The following is a 16,193-nucleotide window of genomic DNA, read 5'->3' as shown; positions in this document are numbered from 1 at the left end:
TCCGGGAAAACAAAGCTCAACAGACAACAACGATACTGACACACGGTACCAGCACCTTGATTTCCAAGTCCAGAGGCTCTGTGTTACCTCAGTTCACTTTAACAGGTCTCAAAAGAGCCTAAGCCTCATGGGCATGTTTCTGCCCTACAGCTCTATTTGCTTTCCAAGTTCAGAGACTCCTTCAGCAAGTCTCTGCCATTAGAGCTCCCCTCCCAGACTCCTTCCAGCTCTCCTCTTTCAACTGGCACACCCATTTCAAGGCAGGTTTTCAGGTCTGCTTTCTCAACATCAGCTCCCTTTATATACAGTTCTTCTCAGTATCTGATTTGACTAGAGCCCACATGTACATATCAGACTGGTTAAAATTCAATCCAGAAAAATAACAAAGATTTTACTTTGCTTGCTGTTACAGACTTGAAGGAAAACAGAAAAGCCAGAAAACATCAATCAGGAGGGAGAGAATTCCAGACATGGGGGCCAGCCAGGGAAAATGCCTAGAGTCTGAAGATAGAGTATCTTGTGTGAGGGAAAGCAAGGAGGCCAGAGTCACTGGATCAAAGAGTATGTTGGGCAGGGGCAGGGAGGTGGAGGGGGAGAGGTATAAGGTTTAAAAAGATTCAAAAGTGAGAGTGAAGCCAAGTTATGAAGGGCTTTGAATGTAAAACAGAGCATTTTATAAGTGATTCTATATGTGATGAAGAAATATTGAACTTTACACTAAGTAGGGGATGAAGGGTGGCATGTTCTGATTTGTACTTTACAAAAACCACTTTGGCAGCTGAATGGAGGATGGACAGGACTGGAGGAACCTGAGGCACAGGAGACCCACAAGCAGGGATGGCAATAAGGGCCTGCTCTAGAGTGGTGGCACTGTCAGATGAAAGAAATAGGAATATGTGAGAGATGTTGCAAATATAGAATCAACAGGCCTTGGCAAATGACTTGGAAGGATGGTGGTGATGGGATGCTTGGGTGCCTGTGCTTGGACCCCAATTCCAAAGTCATATTTCTCCTTAGCCTCAAACATTATCCCTGCCAGTTCTCCCCAGCTCTAGGACAGGATGCCCTACCCAAACATTTCTCTCTCTTCCTGATACAGTAGCCAGCTGCACCTATAGAATTTATTAGTTTAAACTGGCTGTATAATGGCTGAAATGACTGTGTACAAACTCATAAAGACATTTACTATTCACTGGACTATCAGTGCATCCCTGATTCCTCATTATGTGCATCCCAGTCCTAGACATATGAATATCTTGTCAAAACAGGACATTGATGGGAGCAGCCTGGGTATTTTTCTGTCAGCCCAGACCATTAGTTGACTTAGTGACCTTGCAGGCCTAAAATAACACCTCCAGGAAGTCCCCCCCTGGGGCTATTTCCCGATAAAACTCCTGCACAGTAGATACTAAAAGTGCATGTTCCTTTAAGAACTGACCACTCCTTAACCATTCCCTAATTCCACCTTGAATCACCTAGTTAGAATATTTGGCACATGTTTTACTACAGTTTATCCTATATAAACTTTAACAATGCCTCTCTAAGGTTGCAGGTTTCCTAAGACCTCTTGCCTGCTGAAAAGTGTAACAATAAATCTTTGTCAACTTAACTTCAAGAATGCCTGAGTCCATGAATTCATTCCTGACAACCCTATCCAGTACTCTAGTCCTTGAGGAGTTCCTGAATCTCCCCACCTTTCAAACTCCATCAGTAGGATCTTCAACAATAATATGGAAGTTTTAAAAAGGGGGAGGAATTTGGGGAAAAGATATTAAGTTCAGGAATGGACATGTTGCATTTAAGAGGTCTATGGTACATTCATTTTAAGATGTCCAATAGCAGTTGGAAATGTGAGGCTAGAGTTCAGCAGATTGGTTAAGACCTGTGATTAGCAAAGAGATAAATGAATCCATGGAAACTAATTAGATCACCTAGTGAAACAGTATGGAGGAAGAACAAAAGCGGGCCCAGAGAGCGCTGCGGAACAACCACGGTTAGTGGCCAAAACCTATACAAATATCCATCAAAAGATTAAAAGGAAAAAAAGCAGTGTTGGAGGACAACTTGCTGAAATCATCTGCATGAGGAAATTGGTGAAATAAGACCATCCCCATGATATGAATATAAAAGTGAATCTGTACCTTTAGACATTTATATCTGATGTGTCCTGTTGAAATTGCAACTGGACTTTAAACTCAATAAATACGTCACAGATTTTTTTTTTAATGTCAGCTTCTAGATTCCACAAATACTGAAATCTTGTTACACTCAGTGACACAGAGGAAAAAATTAAGAGCACTCTTTTGAATTGGTCCTAATAACAATAATTGTAAAGTTCCTATGGTGGGAGATAGGTAGAAGTTGTAGCTGGACTACTTACTTTATATACTCATCTTCCCTTGGAATGAATGGTTGGGAGCTAGAAATTAGAGCAGACTGATATTCTAATAAAGAGTTTTTTATGGTGATACTCTACATAGTAATGAAAAAGAATTGAACTTCGAAAGGCAAACTTCTAAACATGATTGGTCATATGGAGAAAATTTACAATCTTACATTATGAAGGCAAATATCTTCACCTTGTCCTCTTAAAAAAGACTGATCTCAGACAGTAGCCTATTCTTTCTAAGTCCAAAAGTTAAACCATCTCTTTATTCCCCAGTGACTGTCAGTCCCACTCAGAGGTGCCATGTTTTATTTAAAACACACTCTCTCTCAGTAACCATTTTGTTCTAATTGGCAAGGCAAAGCTAGGTCCCCAAAGCACACAGCTCGTTACATTCAGTTTGGATTACAAAAACACGATGAAACAAACTGCATCGAAATGTACAAATTAAAGGCTCAGGAGTGCACGACACGGACGTGGAATTAGATTGTAATATGGAACAAAATCCACAGGGAGGCTAGGGAACAAATCACTAGTGTCTCTATAAACTATACAAGGTTTCCAAATGAGCAAATACACAAAGCAGAGCACAGGCTTTTTCCATAACTCAACCAAATTGCTAAATATGAATAGAACAGGAAAGAAGACTTTTTTCAACTATTATGCATATATGTATAAGAGAATAAAGCCACAAACAAGGAAGTTTTAACAAATTAAACCTAAAGGTTCTACTTTGCCTTCAGACTTGACAATAGCCAAGCATCATCGCAATTAAGTAATTGTTCCAAATTTTTTTAAATCATTTGTGAAGCAGAAACACATGGGACTAAATTAGAAATGGTGTTTCAATATGCAGTGCAGACAAGCAAGGTTAATGAGCTTAAAGTTGCACGAAGAACAAGATATTCATGGAATAGCAAATATGTTAAAGAATGGAGATCTCACCAAAGAAACAGAAAATTTTCTAGATACAAACACCTACTCTTGCAACAAATCAGCTGCTCTTATTAGAATCCCTCTAATTTTTTTTCAGATCTCAAATCAAACAATCACAGAGCCACTTCAGGATAAAGTATATAGCCTTGTAACAATGTGAACTTTTCACACATGAAAAGTAACAAACCTCTTCAAAACTGCTACCAGATTCTCATACACATTCTCCAGGTTTACTGGCTTCTCCTACTTCATTTCAGGGTACTATAGAGAAATGCTTCTTTCTCATAGCCTTTTCTGCCCCCTCAAAAAATCAGAGACACTTGCTCCACTTACCTCAGAAACATTTACAGAATGCATCACGCCCACCCTCCCTACATACATATACACACACCACCCCCCACGCACACCCCCACCACTCCTAGCCCCCACAATTTACAAAGTATTTTCTATTATTTGCTTTTGTCTTCTAAGATCACACACACCACATTCTCACCAGGATATCCCTTTTACTCCATATCTTTATGTTAATATTTTTATACTAAAATATTTTTAAAATTTATTTCAAGCAAAATTATTATTGAAATTAAAGGATTAAAGATAGTTAAAACAATGATTCCTTTCATTCTAGAACTGATTTTTTAAAAAATATTTGGTTTTTCCCCCAATTATGTTAAAATAATTTTTTACAATTTTTTAAAAAAAGTTTTGAGTTTCAAATTCCATTCCTCCTCCACCCAACTCCACGCCCACCAAAGATGGTAAGCTATCTGATATAGGTTATATACGTGCAATTCATGTAAAACATTTCTTTATTAGTCATTTTGTACAGGGAGGGAGGGAAGGAGGGAGGGAGGGAGGGAAGGAGGGAGGAAGGAAGGAAAATGTTAATAGAACAGAAGATCTTCCCTGTTCATTAATAGGCCTAACATATAGAGCCTATGGTCACATGGAGCTCAGACTGAGAGGAGCTTGCCCCAGGAGAAAAAAGAAAGAGAGCATGGGCAGAAAGTGAGAGCAGACAGAAACAGACAGACACGCAGACAAGCTATGAATGGGCAGAGGTAGGAATTTGTCTAGGAGAATTTATTTTTATGGGGAGGCTTGACAGAAAGAAGGTTTAAGATGTTGGCACTCCCTGGATTAGTGATAAGTACCCTGTTAAATCTTACCTTCTGATATTCTAATAATGTCCTAAATAAATATTTTGGTTTTGCCTTTAAGGAAGAGATTTTATTATCTTTTGCAAATTTACCCTAGAAATACACATGCATATTCATAGTGGACATGGACCCTACAGACGTTACAGAAGGAAGGTAGGTTCACTCTGTATTCAGACAGCATCAGTTCATTCTCTGGAGATGGATAACGTTTCACCATAAGTCCTTTGGGACTGACCTGGATCACTGTATTGCTAAGAATAGCTAAGTCATTCACAATTCTTTATCATATAATATTGCTGTTACTGCGTACCACTGTCTCTTAGTTCTACTCATTTCACTTTGCATCAGTTCCAGTAAGTCTTTCAGTTTTTCTGAAATCATCCTGGTTGTCATTTCTTATAGGCACAATAATATAGAATTGATTTTATTAAAAAATGACAAAAATGACCAGAACTAGAGCTTTTAAATTATTTTATATATTCAAATATTATGCTTTAATTATACATTAATATCAGCATATACCTGAATTTTTTCTAGGAAACAGAATATGAAGAATATATAAATGACATGAAGCTGGGAGAGATAGTATTAATTTACTAGATAACACAACTGGAATCCAAAAGGTTCATAATAACAACAGAATGATAAGCCAAATCTAAAAAGGTTTAATAAGAATGATTAAGTCCTACACGTAGGTTAAAAAAATAAATTAAGTACAGACCAGAAAAGACCTGACCATTTGGCAGCGATATTATAGAAGGTAATTATGCGGTTATAGGGATAGTACTAGCTGGCATTTTGGGTCCGTTCCAATTTTGAGAATCTATAATTAATAATGACCCAGACTTTTGACTTAATCATTCATTCAGGTTAACATTTCATCTGAAATTTGTAATTTTGGAATGATGCTGGAGACCTTTTACAGGTTAAGTGACCTATCCAGGATCATACAGTTAGTAGGTATAAAAAACAGAACTTGAACTCAGGTTTCTCTCTGATTCAAAGGCCAGCAAAGTGTCCAATATGCTATACTGCCTCTCAAATTTATATTTAACCTATAATAAAAATGAAACTCCTCTTTCCCAGTTCATCAACCATATCATCAATCAAGAAAGAAATAAATGCTTTTAGCTTCATATGGAAGTAGCTAAAGTAGATCACGAGATCAAGAACTGGAGCTGAAGACTGTTCTAGATCTAGCCCAACTTTCTGCAGATGAGTAAACAAAGGCCCAAAGAGATAAAATGACTTACCCAAGTAGCAGGTAGCTGATCTAGGATTTTAATCCAGGTTCTCTGACTCCAAATCCAGAACTTGTTCCACTGTCATATGCCAGCTGCCTTACAGATTCATTAACTCTAAGAGGCATTAAGCCACTAGAAACACACAGATTCAAGAGCTATCCAGAGTATCTATCTCCCAAATAAAAATCTGGAACAAACTTTACATGCTATTTCAGAAAAGAACCCTGGGACTCAGAGGAAGAAAATCTGACTTAGCCGTTCCAACCAATCAGATTCTTATCTCATGTCCTATATTCATCAGAACATGAACATGTATAACTAACAATATTTGCCTGGTAACTGGCCTCTTAAAAATCTCTTTCTGATTTGACTTACATTAAGTTACTGGGAATATTAATAAGAGAATTAAGAGAAGAGAGGCTCTGAAACAACCTTTCAGGCTTTGAAGGGTTATTTAAAGTGCACCAACTGCTTAAATATATACAGGCATTTTCTAAAAGAAAGAATGTAGAAGATAAGAATAAAGCAAATAGAGATACCAGAGTTATTCTGAAGGAGACACAAGAGCTATTGATTTCTTCAGTCTCCCTATCAATGTGCCTACTAAGGCTAAAAGGCACTTCGCTATTCTTGCTATTTATCCATATTGAAAATGGTTTCTCTTTAGAAAAGATCATTATTTTTGACATGATCTACATAACACCTTTTTAAAAAATGCATCTTTTACCTTGAAAAGCACAGTGATTCACTATATAGTTTCAAAGCACTAATCAGTAATTGATCAAATTAATGTGGCATTTTCTGAATACTCGGAGTTTACCATAGTCTCATTCTACTCACCATTTAATACCTGCTATTAATCACCATTTCATTGGACAGAGGGCAGTTTTTTCTAAGGTACATCACTGAAAATATAGTTAGTTACCAGCCTTCAAACAGAAGTTTCATCTAACAGAGCAAATGGCTGAAATTGAAATCAGAAAGAAGAGAGGAAACACTGTAATATACTGTGATGAAAAAATAAGAGCCATAGACAGAGGATCAAAGAGATTGGTTTCCCAATTAAATAATGAAAACCAACAGCCATTGGTATTCTGCTTTGGAAATTTGTAAACACACTACTGCAGAAAAAGAGCATATCAGTAACTGGACAAAAGAATTTTATGAAAAGCAACAATAGCATATTCTGATGTTTGGCAAACAGCAACAAGCTGCCTTTGTTTAAAGGTGAGATATTGTGGAAAGGCCCTGCAAGCCTGTACTTTTACGTTTACTTGGCATACTTTTTAGGATATGGCAGAAAGTCTCTTTTTTTTTGGCATTAATATTACTTTCACAGAGTGAAGAACATCTCCTGCATTTTAAATAATAATTAGAGAAATGCAAATTAAAGAAACTCTTGAAGCTTACCTGCTACTCATCAGATTGGCAAAAGTGATTTAAAAAAATAAAATACTGGAGTGGCTGTGGGAAAACAGGAACATTAAGGCCCTATTGGTAGAGCTCTGAATGACAACTGGGACCACTTCAGAGGAAACTGGGAAGCCTTGCATGAACTGACGATATGGAATGAAGTAAGTAGAATAAGAATATTATTATATTATGTATTATATTTTATTTATCCACATGAATATTATATATTATTATACATTAGCAGTACTGTAAAAACAACTTTGATTCCATGATTAAATAATGCTACCTACCTCCCAGGAGTGAAGCAGGACGTAAACTGATGGGTACAGACTGAGACATTTATTTATTTTTTTTAAATATAACCAATGTGGAAATTAGTTTTGCTTCGCTATCATATTTGTTTAAAAAAAAAAGTTTTGTTTTTTTCTTTCCTTTTTCTCAATGAGGTGGAGAAAATTTTAAAGGTAAAATTCAAAAAATATATCATTACCTATGCATACCAAGGCATCCAAGCTTATTCTATAGTTTTATATACTGAAACTACAAAATCTACATCTCTGAGTTGAGAAAAAACTAAAGTCATCACAGAGGTACCTAAAGTTTAGAGACATCAAATTATAAAAGGTTATTGAATTACAGAGTTTTACTTACACTAAAAATTGTTTATTCCTCATAACAGAAATATAATTGTTTATTCCTCGTAACAGAAATATAAACAAAGCTTGCTTGAGATTTTTATGGGTTTTTCTGTTAGTTCCTATCAACCAAAAGTCATTACATATACAGTATCTAAGCAATTGAAACTAATGTGGGATTATGAAAATTAACAACTTTTTTAATGCATTATTTTTTAAATGACAGCCCAATCCCAGAGAAGAACCATATATATTTCCCACTTGGGTGTGGGATATACATATGTGATCAGAAAGTTAATGTTGCTTGGTTTTACTGAACTGTTTAGCTTTCATTTTTAATCTTTGATTTAAAAAATGAATTCCTCATCTTTAATCTTTGATTAAAAATATTAAATGCTGGGTATAGAAGGCAGAAATTCAAAAATTAAGGTAGTTTTAAGGCAGAAAAAAATTAATAATATAAAATAAACAACTTTTCTCAGACACTTAATAGATGTGCAACCCTGGACAAGTCACAACCCAATCTGCCTCAGTTTCTTCATCTGTAAAAATGAACTGGAAAAGGAAATGGCAAACCACTCTAGTATTCTGCAAAGAAAACTCTAATGGAATCATGAAGAGTCTGACATGATCTAAAAACAAGTAATCTAGGATAATAAACAAAAAAGCAGATTTTTCAATTGATTGCTTTTATTTATAAATGGGTTCTTCTAGAGAACAGATACTGGAAAATAATTTATTCCTTTTAATACTGTTAAAAATCCTCTCTGTAATTTTGTGCAAAATAAGCTTTTTGAGGCAGTGTCATGGTAAAGCCAGCCACAGTCCAAATTATTACAAATTCCAATTCAGAGGCAGCTGAATTAAAAAGGTTTTACTGTCTTTGTGTATGTTTTAAATCCACACATAAAACCATCCCAACAGTTTGAAGAATCATTGCACAGCCTTCACGTGATTCCTGCCTCTTTTCTAGGATTAATCTTGACCAAGAGAGAAGTATCCAATAAAGTCCTGAGACAGTTTTTCCAAGAGATATGTAAAAGCATGATTTTATGAGGGAGGCACCTGGGGAAGAATTGTGCAAAGTGGGTTGAGAAAGAGGAAAGAGAAATTAAACAGTGACAGAAGGAAAAGAAATATGAAAATTTGTTTTTAGGAAAATTGATAATATCAGTGGTAACCTACAGGAGTAATTCATCATCTACTCATTACTTCATAGGAGGAAAGAAAATCATGACACTTCAAGAAGTGTTAAAGAACTACCTTCAGAATTTCCTAGAAAATTTTAGCAAAGAAATATTTTCAAGATAATGCTCTTCAACATGAAGTTCTTTAAAGACCACACCTCCCCCATAAAGCTATATAGGTAACCTCCAGATGAAGCCCAGTGGCTTCATCATTTAAAGAGAACAATTGCCAATTTGAGAATTTCCCACATCAAGCCCAAGTTAAAAAGCAATTTTCAAGCTCAATGAGCCAAAGTAGACAACTGATAACTTAGACCTGAGAGACATATATCAACATATCCTAGAATCTAGAAAAAAGTCAGTCTAGGGAATAATTGATAAGGCCATTTAAACATGAGCCACAAGTTTCCTTTCAAGCCTGTCTAGGACTACAGTCATGACAAATCTTTGTTTTCTCCAAAGTCAACGGAAGAGACAGAACTAGACGTTCCTCTGCAGAAAATGGGCTGCAGGAAACTGGTTGCTGGGGTTCCAGTAACAGTTGACTCTTCATGACTTCATTTGGAGTTTTCTCGGCAAAGATACTGAAGTAATTTGCCATTTCCTTCTCCAGCTCATTTTATAGATGAGGAAATTGAGGCAAACAGGTTTAAGTGACTTGCCCAGGATCACACATTCAGTAATTATTTCTTTATCCGTTCTTCAAAAAAAACAAGCAAAAAAACAACCAAGCTTGCCAGCCCCTTTGTTCCTTTTATTGCACACTTCCTCTCTGAGTAACCCACAGAGATACCAGGGACCAATGTTAACAAAAAAAATGACTGGATATGGTATTTACTTTGGGAATGTGTTTTCTATTCAAGAGAACATTGTTATATCAAAAAGTCTTATCCTTTCCTTCCTCCCTGCTGAAAGTGAGCCTGACAAACTAGTCACTTGTGCTCCTGCAACAGTCTAGCCCACTACCTCAAAAAGAACAGTGAATGCATTTCTCTGTTTCACATTTCATTCACTGTTAACCAAAAATATTATTTACAAACTATATATTTCTACTATATGATTTCCAAAAGAAATTTCACAGATTTCACTAAGCCACACTATCACGTGAAGCTTTGTTTGTTTTAAGCAATCTTCCACTTTAATTTCACAACATACTTTTAAAGTGTTTCAAATCATTATCAGTGATTTAAGAGTTTGACAAAAGTAACCTCCATACTTACTTTTTACTGTTCTCTACTACAGTGTTTCAGAATTAATTCTGATTTTTCCTACTGTTTACCCTGATGAACTCACTAAACGACTTTCAAGTTCACTATTCTTTCTCACATCAACTTTCTAAATTCAAGAGAATGGAAGTGAGGGGAGAGTGGCACTTCTATGTGTTATAGGGAAGATGTATGGAATTACCCCTTCTAGATGGAAGATAACTCCCTTAAAATTCTAAACAAAGACTTCAAGGAAAACCTGAGTAGTCAACAAGTGCCATAAAACTTCCAAAAGTATAAAGATCTGGGGCCTAAAGAGGAAACAAGAAACAGCCAAAGCAAAAGAAGAAAAAAAAAATCAAAACTATAATAGTTTTTTAAAAAACAAGAATTTAAAGTTTTTGACCTGTTTCAACAGTGACCAACACCAAATAACTGTAATTTAGAGAATTTATAGCAGATTAAATTATTCAGAAGTAACTGACTTTTCCAAAAGCCATGCTCATAGAAGGAACAGTGTCTTAGAAAATAAGTCTTCCAAAAAAGACAGTTTCAACATAAAAAATACACAAAGTTAAAAATCTATTATCAGTGAAAAACCATTTATTTACATTTGAAACTTACTGTGTTCAGGTTCCAAAAAATATAATTATATTTAGGTTTTCCTGCAAAGATATTGGAGAGGTTTGCCATTTCCTTCTCCAGATCATTTCACAGATGAGGAAAGTGAGGCAAACAGGGTTAAGTGACTTGCCCAGAATTCATACAGCTATTAAGTGTCTGAGGCCACATCTGAATTCAGGTCTTCCTGACACCAAGTCCAACACTCTACCAACTGTGTCACCTAGCGGCTCCTTGGTATATTATCAAACTTCTAATCATTCTTTATGACTTCTCTAGACTATTTGACAGGTTTTTACCATCCTCTCCCTTCTTGATACTCTCTTCTCAGTTTTGGGGGCACCACTCTTTCCTGGTTCTCCTCCTACTCATTAGAGTGCTCTTCTGCTCCTTTTCTTGGTCTCCTTTGATCAATCCTAATTCAGGTAATACCATTATCTAATGGTAGGTGTTCCACAGAGCTCTATTCTGGATCCTCTTCTCTTCTCTCTTAAATCTATCTATCCAGCATTAACCTTTCTGCTGATCTCCAGTCTCATATCTCTAACTGCCTTCCAGAAACCCCAAACTATATGTCTAATAGACATTTTAAACTCAGTATATCCAAAACTGAGTTCATTGCCTTTCACTCAAATCATTCCTGCTTCCAAATTTCCCTATTATCGTTGAGAGTGCCACCATCCTAAGTCTCTCAGCATCTCAACCTAGGTGTCATTTTTCAATTCCTCAGTATCTCTCATTCCCTATCCCCATATCTGTGGCCAATGCCTGTCAATTTCACCTCTGTAACATATCTCTATTATTCTCCCTGAATAGAGCTCTGATAGAGCCACCACCCTGGTGCAGACCCTCATCAACGCATGCTGCACTACTACAACAGCCTACTGGTAAATCTATCTAACTTAAACCTCTCCCCATTCCAATCCATCCTCCATTCAGCCACCAAAGTAAGTTTCCTATAGCATAGGAAAATGTTATTCCCCTAGTCAATAGACTTCACTGACTCCCTCACTACTCGAAGATCAAACACAAAATTCTCTGGCATTCAAAGCCCTTCACAACATAGCCCCCTTCTACCTTTCCATTTTTTTTATACCTTGCTCCCCCAAACACTATGTGCTTCAATCCAGTGACACTAGTCTCCCAGTTGTTCCACAAACAAGGTACTTCATCTCTCAGCTCCATGAATTTTCTTTGTCTGCCCTACATGCCTGGAAGGCTTTCCTTCCACATCTCCCCTCCTGGGTTCCAAGGCTTCCTTCAAGTCCCAATCAAAATCTTCCACAGGAAACCTTTTCACAACCCCTCAGTTCCAGTGTCTTCCCTCTTTCCAATTAATTCCTATTCATCCTGGATATAGCTTGTCTATATAATTTTGTTTCCCAGTTGTGTACCCTATTAGATCGTGAGTCTTGAAGGCATGAACTGCCTTTTGCCTTTTTTTTGCATTCCCAGCACAGTGCCTGGGCACAAAGTAGACGCTTAATAAAGAATTCTTGCTTAACTGACTTCTAGAAGTTCCAAAGTTACAGTGGATCAGTGAGATCATTTTCTTATGGAGAATCCAAAAGAATACAATTATAAGTAAGTGAAAATGAAGTAGCAGAAGAAGGAAATTGATTTTAGTCCAATGAGACCCTCTTAGGTTAACAACACTGGATATTAAGGCCTTCTTGGAGATAGGGATTCACAGTCCAAAAAGTCAAAGTATCAGAATTTTAGAACTTTTTAATAAATGAAGGAAATGACCCAGAGAAGGGAAATGACTTGCTCATGATCTTACAATACAGTAAGTCAGTGGAAAGTCTACTCCTTTAAATTCAATTGGAACTACCATGGGAAGTAAATTTCATTATGGTGTTTATTCTCGAATTTGAAACATCAAAGTCTTATATATTACAAAATCATTTATATTGAGCTATTGTGAAGGAAGACAATATTCCTCATTAAGGAGTTAATTATTCAAACCAGGATGAAGGACTGAAAATACTGCCACATTAAAACTAGAGTTTTATAGTTCAAGGTCATATCAGACATCTGTAAACTCTACCAAGTAAAACCTGATTGGCCCATATACATAAAGGGATCTTACAATAAACACATTGTAGACTGTTTCAACAATACTAAGCAAATAAATGAAGCACCAAAGTGAGGAGAATCTGATTTCACACAAACACTAAGAAAACAAAACCCCGTGCATATACCCCAAGGAGGTGCCAACCACATGATTTAGATTGTCTAACAACAACAAAATAAAAAAAATTAAAAAAAATAAAAACGCCTTTTACTGCACTTACCAGCAAAGCATTTGGAACAGAGATTCATAGTCTTGCTGGACCTGGGGCAAAAAAAAAAGAAAAAAAGAAAAGAGCTAAAAATTCAGTATAATTCTAACCAATATACAAGGAATTTTTGAAAGGTAGGTATGCAAAATATTTACTGGCCACATGTCTGGACTAACAAATAAAAAACAATCACTAGTCAGGGAAAGGAAAACTTTTTATTTTCCTTTTTTTCCTCTCCCAGATTTATTACTCAATACATTTCTAAAGCATAACTAACTAGAAGCTTAATTAGTTAGGGAACCAAAATAGACAACCAACAATTTCCAACAAATTTTAAGACATCAAATGAGCCAGGAGTCCGTTGTTTTCTGTGCTTAGAAACCACACATGTCACACTATGACCCACAAGGAAAAACAACCTTTATACAAGCCTCTAAAAGGTACAGGAAAGGTAAAGATCTTCACTGGATTCAGAATTTCTCACTTCTGCTTTCTACATGTATTTATTCATTTGCCAAATAATAGGATTTTCTCCTCTTCAATAGGATTTTTCTCCTCTACAAAATAGCTGAATCTACATCTTTCTCTCCATCTCAAGGTTTTATCGTAACAAAATTACTGTCATTTCTTTTTTCTAAAGATCCTCTCTCTTCTCCTGCAAAGATATTTTCCATCTCTACAATTCTGAACATAAGATAACTCTACACCATGTTCCCGTTTCCTGACTTTCCCTATCCCAATTAGATCAAATACAGTGTTTTCCAAACTCTCAAATCTGAGTGCCTATAATTTGTTCTAAATCTCATTCTAAAGAATGATGGTCTTCTTTGTGACCTGTTCTTTCTTATTACCCTTTTTGAATGACCCCCCCCCAACAATGTAACCCATTCAGGTCATATAGGGGGTGAAGAACAGAGTCTAGGATTCAAAACTAGTCCCCGACTAACATGTTCATCATTCTCTTTCACTACACCACGTTATCTCTCTTCAGTCTTCTTCTTGGCTGACTACTCAACAGGCAAAATTCACCTTATAACACTAACATGTGCATTACTATGGGAAAGAATTAAATATAAAACTTATTTTAATAGAAAAATTAAGCATGCAGTTATATGAGTCTTCAAATGAAGACAGGTATTACCACATTATATCCTTCCCATAAATTTGACTGAAAAAATTTAAAACCTTCATTTCCCAGGAAGTTATCCCCAAGTTAACCCCACCTCAGTCCCTAACAAACACACACAATACCACAGCTACTCTCCCTATCCACATAATTCATGATACAAATTAATGAATGAAAATAAAGCATTTGTTAAGTGCTTACTATGTGCAAAGTATTGTCCTAAACAACGAGAATACAGGGGGAAAAAAAGATAATCCCTGCCCTCAGGGAGCTAGAAATTATCATAGAGATATAACAAATAAATGTTAAGGTTTTAGCTGCAAGTCAAATGGAAAGTTTCTATGGTCCTTTTTCATTGTCCTTGAGTCATTTCAGTTGTGCTGGACTGTTCATAACTCCCATCTGGGGTTTCCTTGGTAAAGACACTGGAAAGGTATACCATTTCCTTATCTAGCTCATTTTACAGATCAGGAAACTTAGGCAAAACAGAGTTAAGTGACTTGCTCAGGGTCATACACCTAGTAGGTGGCTGAGGCCACATTTGTACTCAGGGAGATGAGTCTTGCTCACTCCAGATCTGGCACTCTATCCAAGGCACTGCCTAAAAGACCAAGGAATTAAGGGACTGATTACAAACTTCTTAAGAATGACTAACACTGAAACAGAAGAAGTAGTTCATCTGAATCCAGGCTTTTTCCTTGAATATTCTATCATTTTCTATGAATTTTCTTTCATCTCCTAGGGGTGAAAATTAGCAGTATCAAATTCTGTTCCAACTGTGAACCTGTGATCCCGGACTTGGCGTAGTGACAAATGGCCACACACTGTCACCTTGGGATGCTCACTCTAAGCCACAAAAATCTGTCCCACCCTGATGTTTGCCAGACCTAAACCATAACATGAGAACTGTGATGTGAGAATAAAAAGTTTACGTTTTTATTGTCTACCTCATATGTACATTTCTGCCTCTTGTAAGGCAATCCTTTAGTAGTCTGATGAGTATGGCTGTGAATAAATTAAGTACTATTATCATTTTTATTATATTGGCTCAACCTAATCCCACAAACAATGAATATTTCCCCAATTATTTGGAACTGTCTTTATTTGTGTAAAGAGTTTTGTAATTGTATTCATATAATTCCAATGTAAATAGTTTAGATTTCCAAAATTATTTTATACAGTATGTAGTTTTTTTAATGGAATTTCTCTTTCCATATCTTTCTCCTGGGTTTTGCTGGTAATATACAAAAATACTAATGATTTATGTGAGTTTATTTTATGTCGTTAAACTTTGCTCAAGTTGTCAACTATTTCAACTCATTTCTCAGTTGCCTCTCCAGGATCCTATAAGTAAACCATCATAGCAAAATCAATACTTTGTTTCCTATTGTAAATTCCTTGAAGGCTATGACTATCTTTTGTTTCTTTTTGTATTCCCAATACTGAAAGCACCTGGCACCAAGTAGGTGCTTAAATATCTGACTGACTCTGGCTATGCTAATTCCCTCAATTTAGTTTTCTTATCTTTATCATTATAGCTAGAGTTTCTAGCAAATAATAAAAGTGATAACAGATATCTTTGCTTTAAGCCTGACTTCACTACTAGAAAGGCCTGGCTTCACTACTAGAAAAGTATCCTCATACTACATATAGTGCTGACTCTTGGTTTTAGATAGATAATAGTTGTTGAATTAAGGAAAGAAGCATCTATTTTTAAGCTTTCAAGTGTTTTTAATAGGAATAGGTGTTACAGCTTACCAAAGGCTAATTCTGCATCTATTGATATAATCATAATTTTCATTGCCATTATTATTAATATGGTCAATTATGTCTCTTAATAATGAACCAATCCTGCATTTCTAGTAGAAATCCAATCTGGTCAAAGTATGTAATCTTTGTAATATGTTGCAGTAGTCTTGTTAATATAATAGTTAAAATTGAGATTCATTATGGATACTGCTCTATAAGCTTCTTTCTCCGTTTTGATTCTCCTTG

General features: G+C 36.0%; 1 protein-coding gene across 3 annotated transcripts in view; it reads right to left on the bottom strand.

Moving 5' to 3' along the window:
• The window catches only part of ZFAND3 (zinc finger AN1-type containing 3), a 382,986-nt gene that overhangs the window by 267,331 nt on the left and 99,462 nt on the right, over positions 1-16,193 (bottom strand). For all 3 annotated transcript variants that reach the window (XM_072641978.1, XM_072641981.1, XM_072641979.1), the window contains one exon: positions 13,085-13,125. In XM_072641978.1, the coding sequence (XP_072498079.1) occupies positions 13,085-13,125 (41 nt within the window). The remainder of the gene's footprint in view (positions 1-13,084; positions 13,126-16,193) is intronic.

The sequence above is a fragment of the Notamacropus eugenii genome, chromosome 2 (assembly GCF_028372415.1).
Source record: "Notamacropus eugenii isolate mMacEug1 chromosome 2, mMacEug1.pri_v2, whole genome shotgun sequence".
NCBI lineage: Eukaryota > Metazoa > Chordata > Mammalia > Diprotodontia > Macropodidae > Notamacropus > Notamacropus eugenii.
Note: the sequence above shows the minus strand (reverse complement) of the source record. Positions and strands in the feature narration are given on the sequence as shown.